Below are 21,502 nucleotides of genomic sequence, written 5' to 3'. Positions count from 1 at the left end.
TAGAAGATCGCTTCCTTCCGCCCGCGCTACCCAATCCCGAGCCGCGAGCTCAAGGCCCGCCCTCTCCGACGACGGTCCAGTGGCAAACCCCGCCCCTCCCCCGGCGGTTGTGAAAGTGAGCCCAGACCCGGGGCAGTGAAGGGAACTCAGGTGAGAACCTCGGATTGCGAGGAGGCTTCTGGTTTAGATAACTGGGTAGATGGTGGCACCTGTAGTCGCTTAACGGCTGGCTTCGTCTTTGTATTGAAGGCAATCAAAAGCAGGGCCCAGCTGCCTTGCTGACCCCGGGCCTCCTAGCACAGGGCAAGGCACGGGAGGAGCCCAATAGATATTTACTGCAGGAACCGTCGCTAGAGGTGAGGATAACGTGTGTTGGAAGCAGGGACAAGGGAGTGTTCACTTTTGGACATGCTAGTGAGGTGATGAGCCATTAGTAGTCACCTAGGCAGAGGGGGATGATGTCCGGCAGACAAGGGTGTGGCACATGAGCAATGGGCCTGGGCAAGATGGTCCAAGGTGCGGCAGGTGTGCGTGGACAGGGACAGGTGAGGGGGAGCTGGAGCCCAGACAGGTGGAGGGACGGCAGAGCCTGGTGTCATAGAAACAACAGGAGGCTATCCCAGGAGGAAGTGTCCACTTGATGGGAGAATGGGGCCTTCAGTGACTCAGGAGACACCTGGGGAGGGGGATTTTGGGGACAGTTGCTAGCTGGGAGGAGTGATGCAGGTAGCAGGGCCCAAAATAATAAAGGCAACAGGGGCCAAGAAATCTCAGGGGATAGCAGGAGGGATGACAAACGGGGCGGGGGTTGCGTGTGGAGAGGTGTCCATTTCACAGTTGCTAATGGGAAGGTGCTGCAGCATGGAGGACAGACATGAAGGAGGGGAGCCAAGGGTGCCAGGCAGAGAAGAGGGGATGGGTTGGGACCCAGGCAGCCCTGGGACTGTTCTTAGGGTGGGTCCCTCCATCAGCTGTTTTCTTGCCTAGTTGTGGCAGGCTGACAGCATTACTGCCTAAAATGATTCTCTGTGAGGTAGGAGGGGAGGGGGAAAAGGCTTCAGCCAGCACTTAAGACACAGGGAGACCCCACACTACAGCCAGGTGCTATTAGGTCCCATTGGAGTGGCTTCCTCCTACAGGTGCAGGCTGGGAGAAGGCAGAGAACTTTTGGATTTTGAAAAGTGGCCATGGACAAGGGGACAAGGCAGTTCAAATATGCACATCACTCAGCTGCTACTCTCATCACATTTAATCCTCACAACACCCCTGTGAGGTAGGTATTATTGCCCCATCTTACAGATGAGGAAACTGAAACTCACACATGCCCAGGGGCACACAGTCAATAGGGGAGGTCTGCAATCCCAATGCTGAGGTTCCCTTACTCAACCACACCCAACCCCGGGTGGTGAGAATTCTATAACAGTAGCAAAAAGATAGCTCCCGCAGGGACATCAACACAACTCACACACGCACGCACCCAGAAAAGCCTCACTGAATCAGCATCTGCATGTCCCTGTAGTTTTGGTTCAAGAGCATTTGGGGGACACTCCTGGCCAAGTGGTTCTTTCTGATGTTTGAGAGGAAACAAAAGCTATCAGCAGCGTGAGCTTGTCAGTGGTCAACCCAACTGGGGAGAGGCCAGGGTCAGTCTTCGTCAGGTCTCTGCTGTCATTATTCTGGGGAACCCACAGCAGATACACCCTCACCTGGCAAGCAGGGGCAGGTCCTCTGAATCTCCTTCTGCATCTTGATCACTTCAGGTATTAAAATTGATGTAATTTTTTTCTGGCTAGCCTCTCTGGGAAAATTCTTTTTGCATAAAAAGTGTCACTGAGGGGTTTGGATCAAATTTTCTTTTTAGTTAAGCCTAAATAATGTTGAGGGTTTTTTTTAAATTAATACTTTCTATTTTTAATTTTCTTTTTGCTTAGAGGAATGAAGAATGGAAATAAAGACAGGAAAAGAAATGACCCAGAAATTCAGTGCAAAGAGAGATGTTCATACAGACACTATCTGTTGGGGACACAGACAAATCATCACAGGAGAAGGGACAGATTTCTAAAATGAGCTGAGAATATGAGGAGGGAGCCTGTGACCAAGACATCAAGGCCCTGGCCAGCAAAAGTCAGGGCCCCTGCTCCTGGTAGTCACACACAGTCCAACAATGCAGGGATGGTGGTGGGCTCAGAGCTGCTGGCTCCCCCTGGACAGCAAATCAGACAGATGCAGGGAGGGGGAAGCTGTGCCAGGATACCTGGGTCACACATGTTCTCAACTGTGAAAGCTGTCGCCTACTGGAGTGAGGCTCAGTGGGGCTGAGAAGATCAGGATGTACGCTTAAGCTTTCCAGGGAAAGTAGGACAGACATAGGAGGAGACAGAGAAATAGGTGTCACGCAGTGTGGTATGATTGCTTTGAGGCTAAACTTTCCAAAGAGAAGGATCTGAGTTTTTGTTGTGATTTAGACATCTTGATGGCTCCCAGTGGGCTTCCCTGGAGAAAGAAACTTACCGCCCCAAGTTCTCTCTGATCCCCATGCGATGGCTACCAGGAGGTCTACAGGGATCCATCTCCAGTGTCCCCTCCCCTCGCTAGTGCAACAGCAGCCCTCCCTCAGCAAACATTCACTGCAGCAAGTGCTCTGACACACTCACAGGTTCAAAAAGCCTAAGTTCATGTCCTCCTCCTCCTCACTGTGGGTGGATAGGTTTTTCCTCTTCACCTGCTGTTGGGGAACACTGCTCTCCGGGGGGCTCGGGGAACGACACTGTAAACATGACTTCCTGGCGTGATGGTGGCAAGGCTGTGTGTTCAAGTTGCTGCCGGGGGACAGCACTGAGGTAGATCGGGGAGGGTCCCCCAAGACATCCATGGAGTTTGTGGGACTTGCGCTGCTGACAGAGGAGTACCCTGAGGTTGTGATGTCCTTGCCTGGCCCCCTCCTGCTGCTGAGAGGGGGCTCAAGCCCTGGGGTCTGAGGTGTCTGGGTGCCTGGTGCCAACATGTGCAGGTCCTGGCACCCCTCCTCCTCTGGGCAGGCCTCCTCATCGCTTGATTCCTGGCAGCAGTGCTGTTCTGGGTTCAGGTAGACCACGGTGACATCGAGGACACCGCTGGGAGCCGTTACTGTGGGAGGCGTTGGGGGAGAGGTCGTCAGGTCAGAGCCTGAGCATCAGGGTGGACCCCCCTGCCGCCCCGGTCAGGATCCAGGGCAGCCCAGGGTCCAACTCATGGTCACATATCTTGAACTTCGCTGGACAGTCCCCTTTCTTTTGGGTAAGAAATTGAGGGGGAAGGGCCTCCTTCATGCTTGGGGTATCACCCCATGTGACTTGGGGGACAGGAGGAAGTGACAACTGGCCATCTAATCATTTACTTAATCCCAAGTGGACACAAAAGGAATTGGAAAATCAACAGAAACTGCTTGAACTGGGCTTCCTGTGCAGATGGCTGACTAAGAACATGGGGATAGAGCCTCCCGCAGCTGCCCTGGAGGGTACACGAGGCACAGAGCCCAACAGGGTAGTGGCAAAGCACATCTTGTACAATGTTCTACAAAGATCTTATGAACTCCAGTCAGGATCTCTTCCTCTTCCCTGCCCTGGTGAGGTCCTTCCATCAACACAGCTCCAGTGAGAGATGGAGAGAGGTTGGGCCTACGTCCCCTCCTCCCTAAGGGTGGTGTTCTAGGGGCTCTGCCTGGACATATTCTCCTGCAGGTAAGGCAGGGGGGAGGGGGCCCCTCTGCACAAGCTGTCCCCTGTCACGACCCCTGGTGGCTCTCCATCCCCAGCACTCACCATCGCCTTCCTTCTCGCCCTCACTCTCCTGGTCGCCCTCGTAGCCAGAGCAGTAGTCCAGGCTCCAGTCCAGGAAACTGCCCAGCAGCGTCTCCTCCTGGCTCGACAGCTCTGCAGTAGGAGTGGTGACAAAGCTGCCCCTGTCCTCCTGGAGGCTGTTCTCCCGTTTCCTGTAGGGGGGGAGAGCCAGGAACCTGTCATAGGCAGCCGTGTTGGGAGGCCCAGTCTGACTCCTGGCACCTGCCCACCCTGCCCCCACGTGTTGTGAGCAAGGGTGTCATGGCCCTCAGAAGCTCATGGCACAGATTGGCAGAGGCAGGTCCAGGAGTACAGTGAGGGTCCTGCTCATCTGGACTTTGTAGGATCAATAGGAGTTCTTCAGGTGGGGCGGGGACGTTATTCCAGGCAGTAGATCCAGGACAATGAGAGGACAGACAGGTTAAATGGGATACATACGGGAGACGAGGGGAACAAGAAAGTACTGAGGACCTTAGTCAGGGTACCGCTGGAGTGACGGCAGCACGGTGGGCAGAAGGGCCCAGGGCGGCTCGTGCCTGGCATGCGGCAGGGCCAGAGCCTGAGTGGGCCCAGTCTGGGCTCAAGACTGTCTTCCCTCAAAGGGAATCAGGTTAAGGCAGGAGAGCCAGGCTGGAGAAGGCAGATGGGATTGCAGACAGGGGATTAGGTCCACGGGCCTGAGGTCAACCCTGGCTTCAGTTTTCTCAGCATCTGCTCTTCTCCATGCTTTGCTTAAGGAGCCCCGTGTAAAGGGAGCCCCTCAGATGGCTGCGGGGTCACCAGGGAACCCAGGCCCAGCACAGAGGAGCTAACGCTGCATCTCGCCATTATGGACCTGGGGCTTACTAACCGCTTGGTTCTCCTTCCGGAGGGAGAGCTGAGGAAAGCGTGAATTTCCCCCGCGCTGAGGAAAGATGCAGGTTCCGGGCTCTCCTGTTTCACTCCAAGAGCTGCACACAACTGGCCGTAGCTCAGCACCTGAGAGGAAGCTGTGGTCAGAGGGAGGGAAGAGGCCCCGAGGGGCAGGCTGGCACCACTGCCCCCCGCCCCAGCACCCCATCAGCAGCCTGAGTGGCACCTCTTCCTGACTGATCTCTCCGTAGCGCCTGTCCTCGAATCGCTGCTTCACGGCAGTAAGAGAGACTTGCCTGTAGTCCTTGGGGACATCATCGTGGAAGCTGCCAACAGAGGGACATGTGAGTGGCAGTGGGTGGCAGGCAGCACCAGCATGTCCACTCCAAGAGGCTCATTTTTTGCTTCCACTCACTGAAGTGAAAGAGGACAAGACATTTTGAAAAACAGCCCAGCACTGGGAGTAAAATCCAGCATTGCTGTGGTCGATGGTCTGTCAGTTCCTCAGTTAAACGCAGTCACCATGACCCAGCACTCCCACTCCCAGGTGCAACCCCTAGAGAAATGTGAATGGAAGTCCACACAGAAACCAGACAGAAATGTTCACTGCAGCATCATTCCCAACAGCCAGAAGGTGGAAAAAAACCCACACGTCCATCAATGCAGGAACAAATAAACAAAATGCGGTCCCTCCATCCAGTGGATATTTAGTGCAGATGAGAACATTATGTAGGTAAAAGAGGCCAGTCACAAAAGGCCACGTATTGCATGATTCCATTTCTACGAAATGTCCAGAACAGGCAAGCCACAGAGCTAGGAAGTAGTAAGTGTTTGCTGGGGTGGTTGGAGGGGAAATAGGGAGGTGATAGGTAAGGAGTGCGGGGTTTGTTTTGAGAGTGGAGGGAAGTGTTCTAAAACTGATGGTGGTGATGGCTGCGCAACTCTATATACTAAGAGCCTGTTGAATTGTACACTTAAAAGTTTTTGTTTATAAATAAATACTTGTTTCCAATTTATCTGATCTTGAAAAAAAAAAGAAAAAGAAAGAAAGAAAACTTCCAGGGGCAGGGAGGCGGCCAATCAAGAGCTCTTGGTAGCCAGCGTCAGGTAACAGCTATCTGCACTCGTCTAAGCAAACTTGGGGTCAGACACATGCTGACCTGCTGATGTCACCCATGCACCCCATCCCTCTGCTACGAGATCTGGGCACTGCAGGATAAACGGTGTGCACGCCACCCCGGTAAATGCTGACAGGCTCCCCGGGTTAGCAAGGAAGGGGAGAAATGGCAGATGGGTCAGAAGGGGCCAGTCAGAGGAACCTTCAACCTAGTGCTGGAGTTCTGACATCCCAGAAGGTGTTAGCATAAGTGACTGCTCAGAGGCCGCCTCGTGGTAATCGAGGAGGCGGCTGGGGGAGTGACGGTGGGCAGGCAGCAGCAGCCGAGGGGACCAGGTCGCGAGATGTGTGAAGAAGGTGCACTGGCCCCGAGAACCGCTGGGATGCAGGGACAGAGAAGTGGGCTGGCATGAGGTCTCTGCTAGGATGAACAGGCCTTGTCCACCAAGCGCCCAGTGAAATCTACAAGGAATGGCTGGGGGAAGCTAGGGAGCCCGGCTTGGAGGAAAAGCTGTCAGCGGGGTCTGCGGCTTAGAACAGAGGCTGGCATTTAGATGGCTTTTGAATCCCCAAAGTCTCCCGGGGAACATCTGAGGACAGGCAGAAAACCAGAATTACCCAGTCCCTTGTGTGGAGGGAAGGGACACCAAGGCAATGAGCCTGGCAGAGAAGGGAGTGCAGGAGGGACTGAAGAGTGGGAGGAGCGAGTCTACAAGCCAAGCTGAGACGGGAAGAGAGGAGAGGCCCCGGCGTGAAGCACACTCAGTCTGCGTGTGCCTGGGGCCGCAGTATTCCGACCCCAGAGCTGTACGACAACTTTTCCTACACCAAAATTACTCCCTGTGGACTTAGGTTTGGGTTGGGAGGAGGTGCTGCACACACATCAAGTGTTAAAAACGTGTGAAATAAGCAACATGGCCCTGGAATTTCTAAATGTCAACCCTGAAACACACAGCTCAGTGGGGAAGGTTGGTGTGACTTGACAGCCTTCACGGGAGAGTGAATTCCCCCTTTCACTTGTGGTACGTGGGAACACACCCCTGTGTGTGTTGTGTGTGGCAGGTGGGAGGACTCACTTCCTTATAGACTCACCACTTCTGATGAAGGCTTAGGACACAGGGTATGAGGTCTTCACAGGAGAACCCAGTGAGGTCCCACAACCGAGTGGTCCAGGGCTGGGCTGGGGAGGAAAGCAAGAATAGTGGAGCCATTCTGATGCCCACTCATGCCCAACAGCTCTGATGGTTCTGTTATGGGGTTTCCTAGGGCTCAGCATTGAAAATACCCCATAGACAAAGCATGCATGCTCTCTGTCCACAGGGTGGGAAATACACTAGAACCGTATCTAATCTCACCCCTAGATAATGGCTTTTGTTCCATTCTGGTGTCCCCTTCTCAGGGAGAGATGAACACGTTTCTTTCTCTCTCCATCCCCCCTTGAATCTCAGCACTGTCTCCTGACTCCAGGAATCCCCGCCGACCACTGGCTTAGCCCATGGGGCTGGCAGGAAGGATCAGCTCCTTACTCTGCCCATGTGTCAGCCTTGCCAGGAGCAGGGCAGCTGCAGCCAGGTGGGCTGGGGCATAGGCGGCCAGGCTGGTGTGCAGCAGGGAGAGCTCACAGAGGAAGCTGCACAGGTGCTGGGTTCTTGCTGCCATGGGGACCAGTGTCAGCAGGACATCCTTGTAATCGACCACGGTGGGGACCTAGATGGAACAAAATGGACATGGGGTCTCAGCACACGGAGGGCTCATTCCCCTATTCAGTGGGAAGGCTGATCTTCAGAAACCCCACCCTTTGGCACGTTCAGGCTGAACACCAGGGCGTGCAGTGATGAGAAGTCCAGGAGGACTTCCCAGAGCAGGAGAGCTCAGTGCCCAGGTGGATGCCTTCTGCTCCTCCTGGCCCCACGAGACCTCAACTTGGATTCAGAAAGAAAAAGGAAATGGCCACTTACTCGAATCTTCCCTTCCAGGGCGGAGATGATCTCCCCCATCATCCTCACCAGGTCCTCGTATTTGTACGTGTTGTCTGTGAGCCACACGGCCTCTCGGATGGTCAGGATCTCCTTGCTGATGAACCTAGTGTTGAGAGGGGGTCTGAGCACTCATCCCACACCCCTCAGTGGGGCGATCACTTTAGGCTTCAGTGACAGGTGTGGGGAGTGCGAAGAGTGGACCCAGCTGCCCCTTGCCACTGAAGGGAACTGAAAAGGTCATAGGAGCCTGTCATGGGGGCCGGAAGGGAAGAGGGATTAGCACACAGGCCAGCAGCAGTGGGAGTGGCTGGACCGCTAGGCACGGAGATGCTTCTGCAAAATGCACCCTCAATGCTGAGACGGATCAATCCTCTTAACGACCTAGGGATGAGGTTTTGCCCTGCTTGTGCCCGCTTCTATGGAATGGGTATAAACAGCTTAAACCCAGAAGGCAGGTGAGCCAGCAGAACACGAGCTAGAGGTTGTTGGAAGGTCTGGCCACAGGAATGTGACTGTCCTTAGGCAGCTGGCCACCCTGTTCTCCACTCCCCACCAGTGCCAACTGTCAGGGAACATGCTGGGCCAGCAGCCTGCTGAGGGCACCTCCCCAGGCAAGGTGGACCAGGGCCAAGCCCTCAGCCACTTTGCTTCAGGGACTCAGCAGCAACCCCGTTTGCTGTGGGCACAGCCAAGAGAGAGGATAGGAAGTGTGAGGACTGCAGGTGCTGAGAGGATGTTATGCGAGTGGGACAGATGAGAGCCCTGTGCTCGGAGCAGCAGGCGCTGCTTTGAGAGTGGAGGCAGGGGCATCTCAGCCTCTACAAATCTTTTTAAGCAATTATTATCCCACTGCTGGCCAGTCTGTGGTCCAGTATCTCGGTCTCTGATTGCAAGGACAGAATTATGCAGTTTAGATCCACGGAGGCTGGGGAGCCATCTGTTCAGCCCTCTCTGGTGACACGACCTGGAACACTGGGTTCCAAGAGCACAAGTGAGAGGTGCCGTACAGCATGTGGCAGTCTGCGTACTGATCCCGAGCCCACGAGCCCTCCGCCTGTGGACGTGGGACCCTGCCTCCACACCCATCCAAAGAGACCACTCTTCCGAGTTCCCGTCATGGCTACAAGACTGAGCTCATAGCAAAGTTGGACATGGTGGCCTCAGGGGCCACCGGGGGTAGCAGAAAGCAAGACGGGAACTGGGGCTCCTTCATGACCTCATGGAACAGAAAAACCAATGACAGAAGCCTGAACCCTCTGCCTCTGGGTTAGTGTACAAAAGAGAAATCTCTTTGTAGTTGACACCACTGTGTACAGTGAGAATGGTCGGTCTGGAAAGCACTGCCCAGGGGGGATGGCAGACCGTGCAGGAGATGTCAGGTTTAGAAAAACAAGAAAATGCAAAATGTATGGTGGGAATTGCCATCCACATTGCTTCCAACGGCAAAACTGAGTGAGGAGGTACTAAAAGAAGGTAGATTTAGGTAAAACTTAATATGGTCTGATTTGAAAAGTCATTGCTATATAGGTGCAGGCTGCCTCTTGTGGTTGGAGTGGGCTCTGTGGGGAGTTGTGGTGAACACATGAGACCCACTAAATGCAGGTCTCTGGACACAGAGTTGAGAACTCAACCAGTGGGGGCAGCCTACTATGACCCTCCCTCATCGCAGTGTTGCCCTCAGGAGCCATGGGGAGCGGGGTCCAGCCTAAGCCTGCCCGAGTGAGGCCGAACTCTGGGTCCTGAGACTGCATGCTGGGGTGCTCTGCTGCCCCCGTGTGGGAAGGACCACTTGGCAGGGCACCCCCTAAAACTAAAATCCCCCAAAATGAGGTGGGGTGCTGAAGGCTTATTTCACTGAAAAGCCAGCCTATGAACTGGACACAGCCTGGCTGCATGAGGCTCCTCACCGGGTGCAGATGACCATGCAGGCGATGCCCAGCAGCTGGAGCCTGTACCGGGGCACCAGCCGCCTCCGCAGGTACCGGTCCACGCACTCCACGGTCAGGTGAAGGCACAGGCTCGTGAAGTCCTTCATGGTGGCGACTTCTACCAGCCAGTCGATCAGGATGTACCTGTGGGAAGAGCACCACTCCTGAAAACCAGGGCAAGCATTCACGATGTCCCGTCTCCCATCCCTGTGCAGCCTGTCTGTCCTGAGCAGCGAGCAGGTCACTGAGACATCATTGGTGTCCCCAAGTATCCGTCTGAGGCTGAGACACCCTGTCCAAAGGGGCTGGGTGGCCCCACAACCCCGAACTTGGTTCCCGGGAGGCAGGTGGGCTACACACATGTGTGCTCTGCATCCCCAACCTCAGGGCCCCTAGGCACTGAATGAGCCTGAACCATCAGGGGCAAAGTGGGTCCAGTCTGTAGGACTGGGGATTGGTCACAGGACAGGAGAAAAGCCACTCAAAGTTTGCCTGCCTGCAAACCTGTCTTCTCCTGGAGGAACAGCTCACCCGTGGACTCATTTATCACAAGCCTCTGCAGTGGAGCCAAGAGCCAGGAACACAGCTAGAGCAGGATGCAGCGACCTGTGCTCTCAGTCACCTAGCAACCCCGAGGGAGGACTCGGGCTGACAGAGCCAACAGACACGGGGTCCCTCCTCAAGGGGGCTAAACGCTGGGCCAGGACACAGACGTCACAGGAGAACACAGCATGCAGTGGCACGGATGCAGGAGTACGGTAAACGCCTTTTTCAACAAAGAAGATGGGATGGAGAGAACAGAAGCAAGAGGGAGAAGAAACTTGGTGCCACAGGACTCTGCGTGGACAGGAGGGACGGCTCCAGGTGTCAGGCCAGACAGAAGCATCTTCCATGGACAGAAGGAAGGAGGGAGTGACGAGGCTGAGTAGGGGAGCCGGGGAGGGAAGGAGGTGAGAGGAAGGCAGCACCAGGCCAGATGTTTGAGGTTCACACCAGCCACAACTGGGACTAGCAGTGGACGCTCCCCAGTGCAGACACACTGGACAAGTGTGACATCAGACTCATAAAAACAGACCAACTGGACTGTACCCTTTGAAATGGTTAAATCTGACATTAACATAATGTTACATGTCAATTATAACGCAATGGGAAAAAAAAAGGGGGAAGAAGTTGGCTGTTGCCTGACAGAGGAAAATGGCAAGATGCTCAACTCAGGGTGAAATGATACTACTTCAATAAAACTAGTTTAACTCTCGACAAGGAAAATAAAGGTTACATTTATGTTAACTCACCCCCCCACACACACACAGAAAAAGAATGGCAACAGTCCAACCAAAAAAAAAAAAAAAAAAAAAAGAGAGAGAAAGGGCCAATTGAGAGGGCACGTTCCTTCCCAGAGAAAGGGAGACAGCTGAGGAGGAAGGGGCAAAGGGGGCCCAGGCACAGGACACAGAAGCACAGCCGCTTGGGGACACTGAGTGTAGGAGCGAAGGACACCGCGTCCCCTGCTGTGTGTAAGAGCTCCAGCCCCTCCAGGGAAGAGAGTGCACCACGTGCTAGGTGTTGTCTGCTGCAGCACAGCCCAAGCCTACCCATCATGAACCTAAAATGCGTTTGAAATCTCTGGCGTAGGCTTAAAAAAATTAGTCACATTTTTCCATTTTACCCTCTAACATGTTCTGTGATTGAGGGTAAAAGTGTATTGCCAAACCTCGGAGGAAAATGGACCTGTGTGCGGGGTTTTGAGGCTGCAGCAGCTGCCTCCCCACCGCCCACCCCCGCCCCCTTGATGCCTGTAATGATAGGTGGCAAAGAAAGGGTGGTTTTTGGCATCATTTTAGAAAGATGTTTAAAATGGTTTAGTACATTCTGAGGCTTAAAAAGGAAAGCTGGAGAGCAGACACTGATGTGGGAGATTTTCTCTTCAAAGTCCCAGATAACTTAGGCATTACTGATTTTATTAGAAAACACACAGCCCTAGGGGTGATCCCAGTGGGGTTGATAACGCAGAGGGCCCTTTAATGGGAAGCTCGGCTGAAACAGGCCAGATCCCTCTTCCCAGAGACCAGCTGTCGCTCTGCCTTCCCATCAGCTCTGGCGCGAGTCCTCACCTCATTGTGTCATTGAGGCCCTTCTGCACGGAGAAGACCGTCTGCTTACTGACGGCGTAGGAGGCCTGGAACAGCTGGCAGACTATCTCATTGGAAGCTTTCGTTTCTAGTCCAAGCTGGTTTCCATTTGCACAGGCTTTGGCTAAAGACAGCTGGGGTTGGGGGGGAGACACACGGAGTGAGAAGGAAGTAGGGGGCTTTGGAGGTTCCTGTTTCCGAATGCGAGGAGGGTTCTGCCTGCGTACACACTGGCCTACTTACACCTTCTAAGCCTCCTGGAACCGCGAGGGCCAAGAGTTTAATCACTCCTTTGGAAATCAGAAACATATCATGTGACAGAAAATTTGAAAAGGGACAGAAAGTGTGTGATGGAATGTCAGTCACCTCCCTGCCCCACACAGTTTCTCTGAAAAATTCAGTTCATTTCTGCTCAACCATGATAGTGAAAGCTGATGCTCCGGGGGGTAAGGAGCACATGGCAAAGTGGCCAAGAGCTGGCTGCAGGCTGGCATGACCTGGCTTTCACACCTGGGTCTGTGTGTGACCACAGGTGAATTGGGGGCTTTGAGGCACCTCAGTTTCCCTTTTCACAAGATGGTTTAACAGCACCTCTTGAACAAATGACGTGAGTGTTAACTGAGATGTGCAGCACCCCGCTCAGGACCCGCCCAGGGCCCATTAAGCCCTCAACAGTTACTACTGACCACCCCTAAGTATTTCCTTCCAGAATTTTCTATGCACATGTAGCAGCAGGTACATGCATTTGTGATCACAAAACACACATGTGTTAGGTTTTCTCTTCTGCCTAATAGTCACATGGTTCCTCATGACAGGAGACCTGTACGCGTCTGCCCTGTTCTTCCTTTGAGGGGTTTCGAGGTTCACCTTTGTGCAGCTCGGTGCAGCTTCTGTGCACGTGGTCGACCCACAGGTGCCACTTGGACCCAGATGCTTCCTGAAAGGCCTGTGCTGATTTTCACACCCACTTATAGGAACACTGTTTACTCACTAATAGGAACACTGTTTCATCACATCTTTGCCGGCAGAATCTGCCATCGTTAAAAATGTGTATTTTCAGAAGTTACTAGCTATCCACTCAAAAACACAGAGAATATCTATGTATGAGTTGCTAACAAGACCAGCCTCAATCTCTTTAAATGTGCACCCTTTCGATCAGCAGGGAGGTCAAACCTGCCCTGTATTTTGACTGCTTGTTTTACTTCCTCTTTTCTGAGTATACTGAGGCCCTCTGAACTTCCGTGGGGTCTTACTATTCTTACTGATTAGTCTGAGCTTGAACTAGAACCACACTATTCATTGCTATATTTCCTGTAAATGTGCTGAGCGCCTTCTTAGACATGATCACTACAACATCCTGTGATGAGTCAGGCTGGCCCAGCCCCTTTGTGACGCCTCCCCTAGTTTTTGAGGGCAGATGACCCTCAACTACCCACTTGGTAGGGCGACAGGAGCGAGCTTCTATCAGCTTGGCATAGGGGGACTTCCTTTGATATGTCCTGAAACAGTGACTTCTTTACAGCTACACAGGGAGAGTGTCTGGAGAACACCAGCTACAAATCCCTGATGTCCTGGTTCCAACACCGGCCAACCCGGTGAGGTCAGATAATGCATTCCACACACCCGTCTGCTCCAAGAAGCCTCAAGTTCTGTTTCCAAGATGCTTCACCTACAGGACTTTAGGGAGTAGTATAAATTTTGATATTAGATGCAGTCCACAGCACTTAAAAATGAGAGGCTGGCTGGCTTACGGGCAATGGGCACTGAGGCTGGAGATGGGCAGAGATGAAGAAAGCACTTTGGGGCTCTCCTCCCTGCACACCCCAGAGCTAAACTCCTTTAAGATTCAGTTCTAAGCCCTGGGCCACTCTCACTGCCTCCTGAGTGGGAACCCAGCAGCCTTGCCCCCGTGGTCCTCACGAGAGGAGGTCTAAGAACAAAGGGTAGCTCTCAGCTCACCTGCGCTTCCCAGCAACCTTTGGCAGCAAAGTCCCTGAGTTTCCGGAAGCTGTGGAGGCATCGTCCGGGATCTGACATCTGTCAACAGGAGAGTCACCATGCCCTTACATGGTTGTGTCTCTGGAGAATCTCAGAACCAACCTGTGGGGTTCTTAAATGTTCCCCCAACACTTCCAGAGGGTCCTGAGCTGTGCTTTCTTCCCAGCCTTTTATCCCCCAAATGGTGGTGGTCGTTTTGGGGAGCAGTGCTGAGAACAGCCCGATGACCAGCAGCTCCCGGGGCCCCAGAGAACCGTCTGTGTTGACAGAATCTTGTCCAAGGGTCAGTGTGGAGACTGTGCTTCTGGCCCACATAATGCACCCTCTCCCAGATCTGGGTTCACTCACGTCCGTCTTTCTGTCACTTTCCCAGAGGAGGTACGAGCTGGTCAAACACCCCTGATTGGCCGACTCTTCAAACAGGTCCCGGGCCTGCTTCTGTTTCTCTTCATCCTAGAACAAGTACCTCTAAGTAACCGCACAGATGGCTCTCATCTTTACAATGAGTTACCTAAACTGGAGTAGAAACAACTTCCCTGAAGACACACAATCTGACAACCAGGATGGCACGAGCCCGTGAGCCCTGCCCTCACAGGCCCTGCTTCCTCCTGCCCGGCGTTTGTGCTGGACTCAGCTTTGTGTCTCCAAGTGTCAGCTCCCCTCACCACACTACCCGCAGGGTGTCGGTGGTGGTTTTTCAAGGCCCCTCCAGCTCCTCGCTCACATCAGTGTCCCTCCCTGCTGCTGTCACTGCCTCAAGTCTGCTGCAGAAGTTCCTTAATCACAAAGCTCAATATAGCTTTCTCGAGGGTGGAGAGGCCTGTGTGGGGAGTGGAGAGACCCGCCCACAGCAGAGCCCTGAAACAAATAGCCCCGGGGGTCCATCACACTCCAATGCTCTGCTTGGCTTCACATAGCCTCACAGACAGGGCTCGCCTTGGCTTTGAACTTGGGATGTCCCCATCTGCTGCCTTGTATGTACTTCCTGGTCCTCAGTGCTTGTGGCTGCCAGAAAGGCAAGTGGCACAGAGACTCGGGGCCACTGTGCTCTGCCTGCTCACCTGGGCCAGGACGCCAAACAACGCAAGGCCCTGGTAGGATGGACAACTGGACTCACCTCGAAGAGACTCAGCACTCTCCCCAAGCAGTGCAGTATGGACGCTCTGTGGGTCTAAAAAGGAGGAAAAAGAAGTGTGACTGTCAGCAGAGAGAACTTCCAGGGGGCTGCCCCCTCCGTCTGCAGATCCTGGTGTCCCCCACCCCACCATACAGAGGACCTCACGGAGTCTGTGTCCTGCCTTTCCAGTGGTCAGCTTAGCCCATCTGCAGTGTGGCCCCTCACCTGACCCCCGGACCCTGGCTCTGAGGCCTCCTCTCCTGCTGGCCAGATGCTGCCACATCTGCACTGTTTTCTGTGCCTCCACTGCCCTCAGGTCTCAGACTTGACTGGTCCACAGCATCTCCCCTGCAGGTTTTCTCTCCTCCTCAGACCCCACAGGCACTCCTGGCCAGACTCACTTTCTGCAGCTGGCACTCCGCCTGGAGGCTCTCGTGTACCACGGCCTTGCAGCAGCTTCCGGACACCGACCAGGGCGGGCGGATGAAGAGCCAGATGAAGGGTGAAGCCCCCACATTTAGTCGCTCAGCGAGGCTGAAGAAGCGAGAGGCCTTCAGGCCATTCACTTCCGCACGGGCCTCATCGGACACAGACACTGCAGAGACCACAGAACACAGCCCAGTGGTCAGGGATGTCTCTGGAGGACGGATGCGGACAGGTCCCCACAGTCTTTCTGGAATGTCTGAAACCTCAAGCCTGCTGCAATGGGAAGTTGCTGGTGTTTTAGGATAGCAGAGGCAGGATCGGGGCTTCTATTTTTCTTCCTCTATTGTGTGAATCGTGTTTCTGCCGGGCCCTCCCAGCAGCCTGGCTTCAGATCGGAGGTGTTCCCGCTTCGGAGGCATCAAGTGCCCACCCTCCTTCCAGGGGGTGGAATTACTGCTCAGCCCCTGGTTAACGGGGACCCTGTTTCCTTTTGGGGTAATGAGAGTATTCCAAAATTAATGGTGACAGTTGCATGACTCAATACACTAAAAACCATTGAACTACACACTTCACATGGGTGAGTGGAACAGTATGTGAATCATGTCTGGGAAACACTGATGGGAGGGCAGGGGCAGGACCACAGCTCTCCTGAGCCTGGAGCAGCACTGCTCATTGTCTCCAGGGCACAACAGTCCTGTCAACCAGCTGGGTGTAGGGGTGATCTCTCAGCAAGAAGCCAGATCTTTTAGAGGCAGAAAACTAGTGGCCATACCCAAGTCTTTCTGTATCCCGGGAGTGGGGACAGGAAAGTTGGTTCCTTACTGTGCTTAGCAGACAGGAAAGAATTGGGAGAGAGGGCCGCACAAGTCTTTCAAGGAACACTCACCCCTTGTGGGTGAAGGAACCTTAGGTACCAGGCCAGCTTTGACCTGCTTGCACTTGCCCCCTGCTTGGAGCCTCAGCTACCTGTGTTACGGACACCTGGAATCTGGCATGCTTTGACCGCTGCCCCCAGTACCACAGATGAACTACAGCCAAGGAGAGAAGCCAGTGTCTACACCCGGGCTGTGGTGTTAACTGGACAGAGGGCAGGCAGCCAAGGAAAAGGCTGGCTTGCCTAAGGAGTCCCCATTCTGAGTCTCTGCTCAGAGTCACTCTTTGTCAGTCAAAATTAAAGGTTTGTTAAAACAAGAGGTGGCTCTCCCAACCTACAAAATCAAAGTTCATCAGTGGGTCCCTGAGCAGGGCACTCTGGGAACAAGCTCCCAAGGGAAGACAGTACACAGCCAGACACAGCAAGAGCAGCAACTAAACTGCTAACACTGGCAAGGGCTCGTGCTTACTCTACAATGTCAATACCAAGTGGGACGAGGCCAGCCCCAGCCTCGGCCCCACCCCCTTGAGGACTTACGGCCTTCATTGTAGAGGTAGGCTATGCCCAGCTTCACAGCAGCTTCAAAATTCCCTTTTTCGGCAGCCCTGAAACATTGAGAACATAAATCATCACATGATTTTATTCCATAAAGGTTATGTTCCACCACCACACTTCAAACTACAATACCCATTTTCTGAACTGAAAATTTTTTTCATAATGCAGCCAAATATCCATTAATGATGACATGCTACAACATGGATGAGCCTTGAAAACATGCTTAAGTGAAATAAGTCAGTCACAAAAGGCCATACGTTGCATGACTCCACTCATAAGAAATGTCCAGAGTAGGCAAATCTGCAGAGACAGAAAGCAGATTAGGGACTGCCCGGTGTTTGGGGGATTACAGGGAATATAGTAAGTGACTGCTAAAGGATAGCGGGCTTCATTTTGGAGTAATGAGTATGTTCTAAAGTTAGACAGTGTTGATGGTTATATAACTCTGTGAATGTATTAAAAACCATTGAGGTATACACTTTAAGTGGGTACACTGTATGATTAGTGGACTATGTCTTGGGCAGCCTGCCCAGGACCACTGGCACACTGGGGTTCACGGTCCCTTTGGCCCTCTGTTTAGGTCCAAGCTCCAGAATGGTGGGTGGGATCAGCCAGTGAGTAAAATGCAATAGGATTCAAATCATATGGTTCTGACTAAGAGGGCTGAGTAAAGTTTCTGCATGCCGGTGACCTGCATTTGAGTCACATGGGATGGGTCACAGCCCACGCGGACCCCAGAGAAGCACCGCTGTGACTAATGAGAGTCAGGCCTTTGTTGGTGGCATGGAGGACTGAGGCCTGTGCTGGATGGAACTTGTGTGACCCAATCGGTGGAGCTGATAGCCCTCAGTCACTCCCTGTGGGAGAAGGCACTGGCAGGGCCAACGGCAAGAGGAAGGTCATTCCCAGGTCAAGCCTTGAGACACAGACATACCAGGGAGGACCCAAAGGTGGGAGAAAGCCGAGCTGTTTTCAGGGTGCAGAGATACCTTTCAAAGAGCTTCAGGTTCTTCGGAGAAGGCCACAGCTCCTGGAAGCTGGCACATGCCCACACGCTGGCATGGTTGTCCACCAGGTACTTCAGGTGGGAGTGTACCTGACAAGAGCGGAAACAGAGTGGGCTGCGGGCGATTATCAAGGGACTTCCCAGAAGCAGTGCTTAAAGACAGGGTGCAGATAGGTGTAGGGTCTCCTGTCTCCCTTCCCATCCCAGCAGTAAAGGCCCTGAGTCTCTGTGTATCAAAGTAACTAAGAGTTGCTTTGAATAGAGAAAATTGAGTCCAGAAACAAGTTTCTCTGTGGCTCTAAAGGTGGGGACAGTGGTCCTGGAAGTGGGAATAAGCATGTAGGCTGAGAAAGTGGACACCACCTCTGTAATGCTATATACCTCTCAGGATCAGGGAATCCAACTCTAAGGGGAGCAGGTAGGTCAGAAATCTGTTTTGAGCTCCTCTACCTGGGGTCTTGCTAGTGGGAGTACAGCTAGAGCCTAGAGGTCAACAAAGGCTCTCAGAAAAGACTGAAACACAGGACAGCAGCCTCAGGTAGGACCTGGAGCCTCTGCTCTGGATGAATACAAGAAGTGCCCAAGCTGGGGGCCTTGAGCACGGGTGAGCATTTTAAGGGCTAAAGTTCCCACTGCCACTGAAAATTCAGTACCCATGGATATTACGACCACAATGCAGGCAGCTTTGGAAGTCAGAGAAGTGGGTTCTAGTTGGAGTTTTCCCACTAACTTGCAGTATGTCCTTGGTTAAGTCACTCAAAGTGAGGCTACAATTTCAACATCTGCAAAATAACTCTCAGAGTCCCCTTCAGTGCTGAATATTACATGGGATTTGTCCTCAAGGTTACACTATTATTCTTTTTAATACTACCTTATTTCTTGAGGGATGCAAATTTCACTACCATAAAAAGGTATCTTCTCTGTTAAAATAAGCATTGCAAAGAGCAGACTCAAACCTTAGTGTATTATGTTATAGCTTTCCTACAATCAGAAGAACCTCAAGCATCTATTACCAATATCACAGTTGTCTCTTCTGCCCTCATTTGTAGCCAGTTTTGTTTTGACATTTAGGACACAAAGCCCTCATGGTATAACCAACAATGCCAGGGCTGATACTATTTCCATCTGACAACTTACAGCTCGGACAGCGAGGATATCGCCAACAGAAAGCCATTTCAGAATATGAAAGAGCACATCTTCTGGGAGACTCAAGATGGTTAGGTTTCGGGGTCTCCTTCTTATTCTTCGCTTTGTAGGATAACAGAAACACTTGGCACACCTACAGTGGATTACTTAAGGAAAAAAAAATCAGAATGGTCTATGTGATGTATTGGAAAGGAGTTGTGCTGATATGAAAAGTTACATCTGAACATGATTCTACAGATACTGTCCTCTGCCCCAAAAGGAACCAGCCATATTTATAGTCCCAAACAAAGATTAAACAAAGGAGTAGTAGTGTATGAGTTACAGAAGACATCATCATTTCATCAGAAACATTTATGGTGAGTAGTATTGGGAAACCTTCTGATCCACAGCCCAGATGACAACCAGGAACGGGGAAAGAAGCAGCCAGTGCTGATGACAGTCAGCCTTTCATTTCACTCTCAGGGAAGCCCCTCCACCCTTGCTGATTTCTTTAGTCCTATGTGCCCACATGACTAAAATGTATAATGTTAATAAGGATCTGTCAACTTTGGACAGGCTGGTTTTCCAGTCCAAACTAGGAGGGACTGCCCTGTAGAGAAGCAAAGGCTGGACTTGGAGGCCAGGCCAGTTCCAGGTCTGCGGATGTCAGAGCTGCCCAGTGTCCTCTCCCCTACAGGGCATCCTTCCAACTTCAACTGCAAAAACTCCTTCCTCACTCTAAGCTGATGAGCTAGAAGCTCTCAGGCAGGAGTAGCCCATCACCTACAATTCACCTGGTTTCCTACCCGTTCCTCCCTCCTGCCCGACAGGAGGTGGCTGCTCGCCCACCTGCACGACTCCCTCCGCAGGCCTTCTTCCTGCCCCCTCCCCTCGCTCCTCACCTGGGTCTTCTCATCAGCAATTAACGTGCTGCGAAAGCCAAACTGACTCACAGGGCGACCAATCACCACATTTTACCTTCCCCTCATTCCCTTTCTCGAGGACAGCCACCGTAATAACCACTGAAACCTCAGCGGTGCTCACAGTCCACGACAGGTAGCGGGCCCCGCGCGCTCTTTCACGCGGAGCTGGGCGACGCCGGACATTTAAATCGCGCGCCAGGCGGGCGCCGCAGGGACGACCCGCATCCCTGGTCGAAAGTCCCGAGCTAGCCCTGCTCAGTCTCAAGGCCGCCCCGCTGCCGCCCGCCTCCCGCGCTCCGCGCCCCTCTACTCACCGCCTCCGCTCCCCATAGCCGTAGCCGCTATCACCACTGCCGCCGCCTCAGCCAGAGCCGCCCGCGGGCCTAGAGTGCACCGCCCCACGCAAGCGCAAACCCGCCCGCCGCCCGCCTGAGTTTTCAAACGCGCCCGGCGCTCCCATTGGCCGGCACGAGGGGGGCGCGCGCCACTGGGCCGCCAGGCCCCGCCCCTCTCCCCGCCCACCTCAGTCCTGGGGGTCCTCGATTGGCCGAGCCAGGACGCGAATTCGAACGCCGACTGTTGATTGGCGGAGCCTGCACGGCCGCCCCGCCTCTCCGGCCGGGGCTGGGGTCCCCAAAGCTCGCGGTTCAGGGCCAGCCTGCAGGGGCATCTCTGGATACGCTCTGGCCTTGGTGGGCCCGGCCTGTTCTGGTCTTGGGCCTTGCTGCTGACTGGGCTGCAGAGGTCCTGGCGATGCGAGCCCACTGCGCGCAGTGGGTGTCAGTGAAGGTCTAAGCGCACCGGCTGCGCCTCGGGCCTCGGATCTCTCGGAAGGATGCGGAGCGGCGCGGTGCAGCCGGGACCCAGACGTGATCTTCTGCTTGGACGCAGGCGAGCCGAGCCTGCACCTGAGAGCAGCGTCACGCCCAGGCTGCCCCTGACCTTTCCAGCCGCACGCCCTGCTTTCCGCCCTTGCTTCAGACGAGAAGACTCCTAGTTAGGTGGCGAACAGTGGAGCTACTATTGGCATAGATCGTAAGGCTGAAAGTGGAGTTCGGAGACCTGGGACTTCATGGACTCAGCCAGCACGTTTAACTCCTTCTTCCTTTGAAATGTGGCTCACCCTGGATCCCTCCTCCATCCCTGCCCCAGGGCAAGACGTCACCCTCTCACTGGCACTAGATATCCTCACCTGTTTGTCCCCTATATCTCCTGACACCTGGGAGTCCTTCCCAAAATAGACGTGCAAACCCGCGTACTTTACTGGATGCTGCAGCCACAGCTGAGCATTCCGTTCACTCAAGTATTAGGCAGTGCCCACGCAATCTATCTTTCAGGAACCAGCTCACATCCCACCTCTTTCATGAGACATTCTGACAAGAAAAACCATGCAATTTCCTGGGATAAGTGTTGATGGAGGAAGGTAGAGTGACTTTTCCTGGAGAAGTCAGGGAATCTGGGACAAGGCACTCCTCCTCCTCTCCCACAGCCTCAGTTAGTCCCTGTGCCTCCACCCTTTAAGCTCACTGAACCCCTTCAGGGTACTTGGTCTGTGCTCAGCAGCCAGGTACACATGGAGAAGTCATGGTGCCAAGGCTCCATGCAAGACTGGAACAGGAAACAGAGAAGTAAATGGATGATCACAATCACAACGT

General features: G+C 53.4%; 1 protein-coding gene and 1 long non-coding RNA gene across 3 annotated transcripts; one reads left to right on the top strand and one right to left on the bottom strand.

Annotated features, from left to right (window-relative positions):
* The first annotated feature begins 87 nt into the window (after positions 1-87).
* LOC135319186 (uncharacterized) lies at positions 88-5,686 on the top strand. Its single transcript, XR_010377636.1, has 2 exons — positions 88-1,273; positions 1,932-5,686. It is a non-coding gene; the product is annotated as an uncharacterized LOC135319186 (long non-coding RNA).
* Positions 1,243-20,239, bottom strand: CCNF (cyclin F). Of its 2 annotated transcripts, none has more exons than XM_031447676.2 (17): positions 20,162-20,239; positions 18,937-19,091; positions 17,783-17,889; positions 16,776-16,843; positions 15,340-15,533; positions 14,939-14,992; positions 14,170-14,274; positions 13,783-13,860; positions 11,806-11,957; positions 9,674-9,838; positions 7,746-7,869; positions 7,314-7,494; positions 6,880-6,967; positions 4,897-4,996; positions 4,669-4,796; positions 3,801-3,970; positions 1,243-3,126 (listed from the first exon to the last, which is right to left on the bottom strand). In XM_031447676.2, the coding sequence occupies exons 1-17, from the start codon at positions 20,175-20,177 to the stop codon at positions 2,651-2,653; spliced, it is 2,361 nt and encodes a 786-aa protein (XP_031303536.1). In that variant the 5' UTR covers positions 20,178-20,239; the 3' UTR covers positions 1,243-2,650. The 2 variants fall into 2 exon arrangements, with proteins under 2 accessions (XP_031303536.1, XP_064334420.1); XM_064478350.1 differs by having other exon boundaries at positions 7,410-7,494.
* Between the last annotated feature and the right edge of the window lie 1,263 nt (positions 20,240-21,502).

This window comes from Camelus dromedarius, chromosome 24 (assembly GCF_036321535.1).
Source record: "Camelus dromedarius isolate mCamDro1 chromosome 24, mCamDro1.pat, whole genome shotgun sequence".
Classification (NCBI taxonomy): Eukaryota; Metazoa; Chordata; class Mammalia; order Artiodactyla; family Camelidae; genus Camelus; species Camelus dromedarius.
Note: the sequence above shows the minus strand (reverse complement) of the source record. Positions and strands in the feature narration are given on the sequence as shown.

What these genes read in the sequence shown, in the direction of transcription:
- CCNF (XM_031447676.2), bottom strand. An exon ending in GAGTGCTGAGTCTCTTCGAG is followed by an intron (nt 14,275 to 14,938) that starts GTGAGTCCAGTT and finishes TACTTGTTCTAG; the next exon opens with GATGAAGAGAAACAGAAGCA. An exon ending in CTAAGCCTTCATCAGAAGTG is followed by an intron (nt 4,997 to 6,879) that starts GTGAGTCTATAA and finishes CTCTGTTGGCAG; the next exon opens with CTTCCACGATGATGTCCCCA.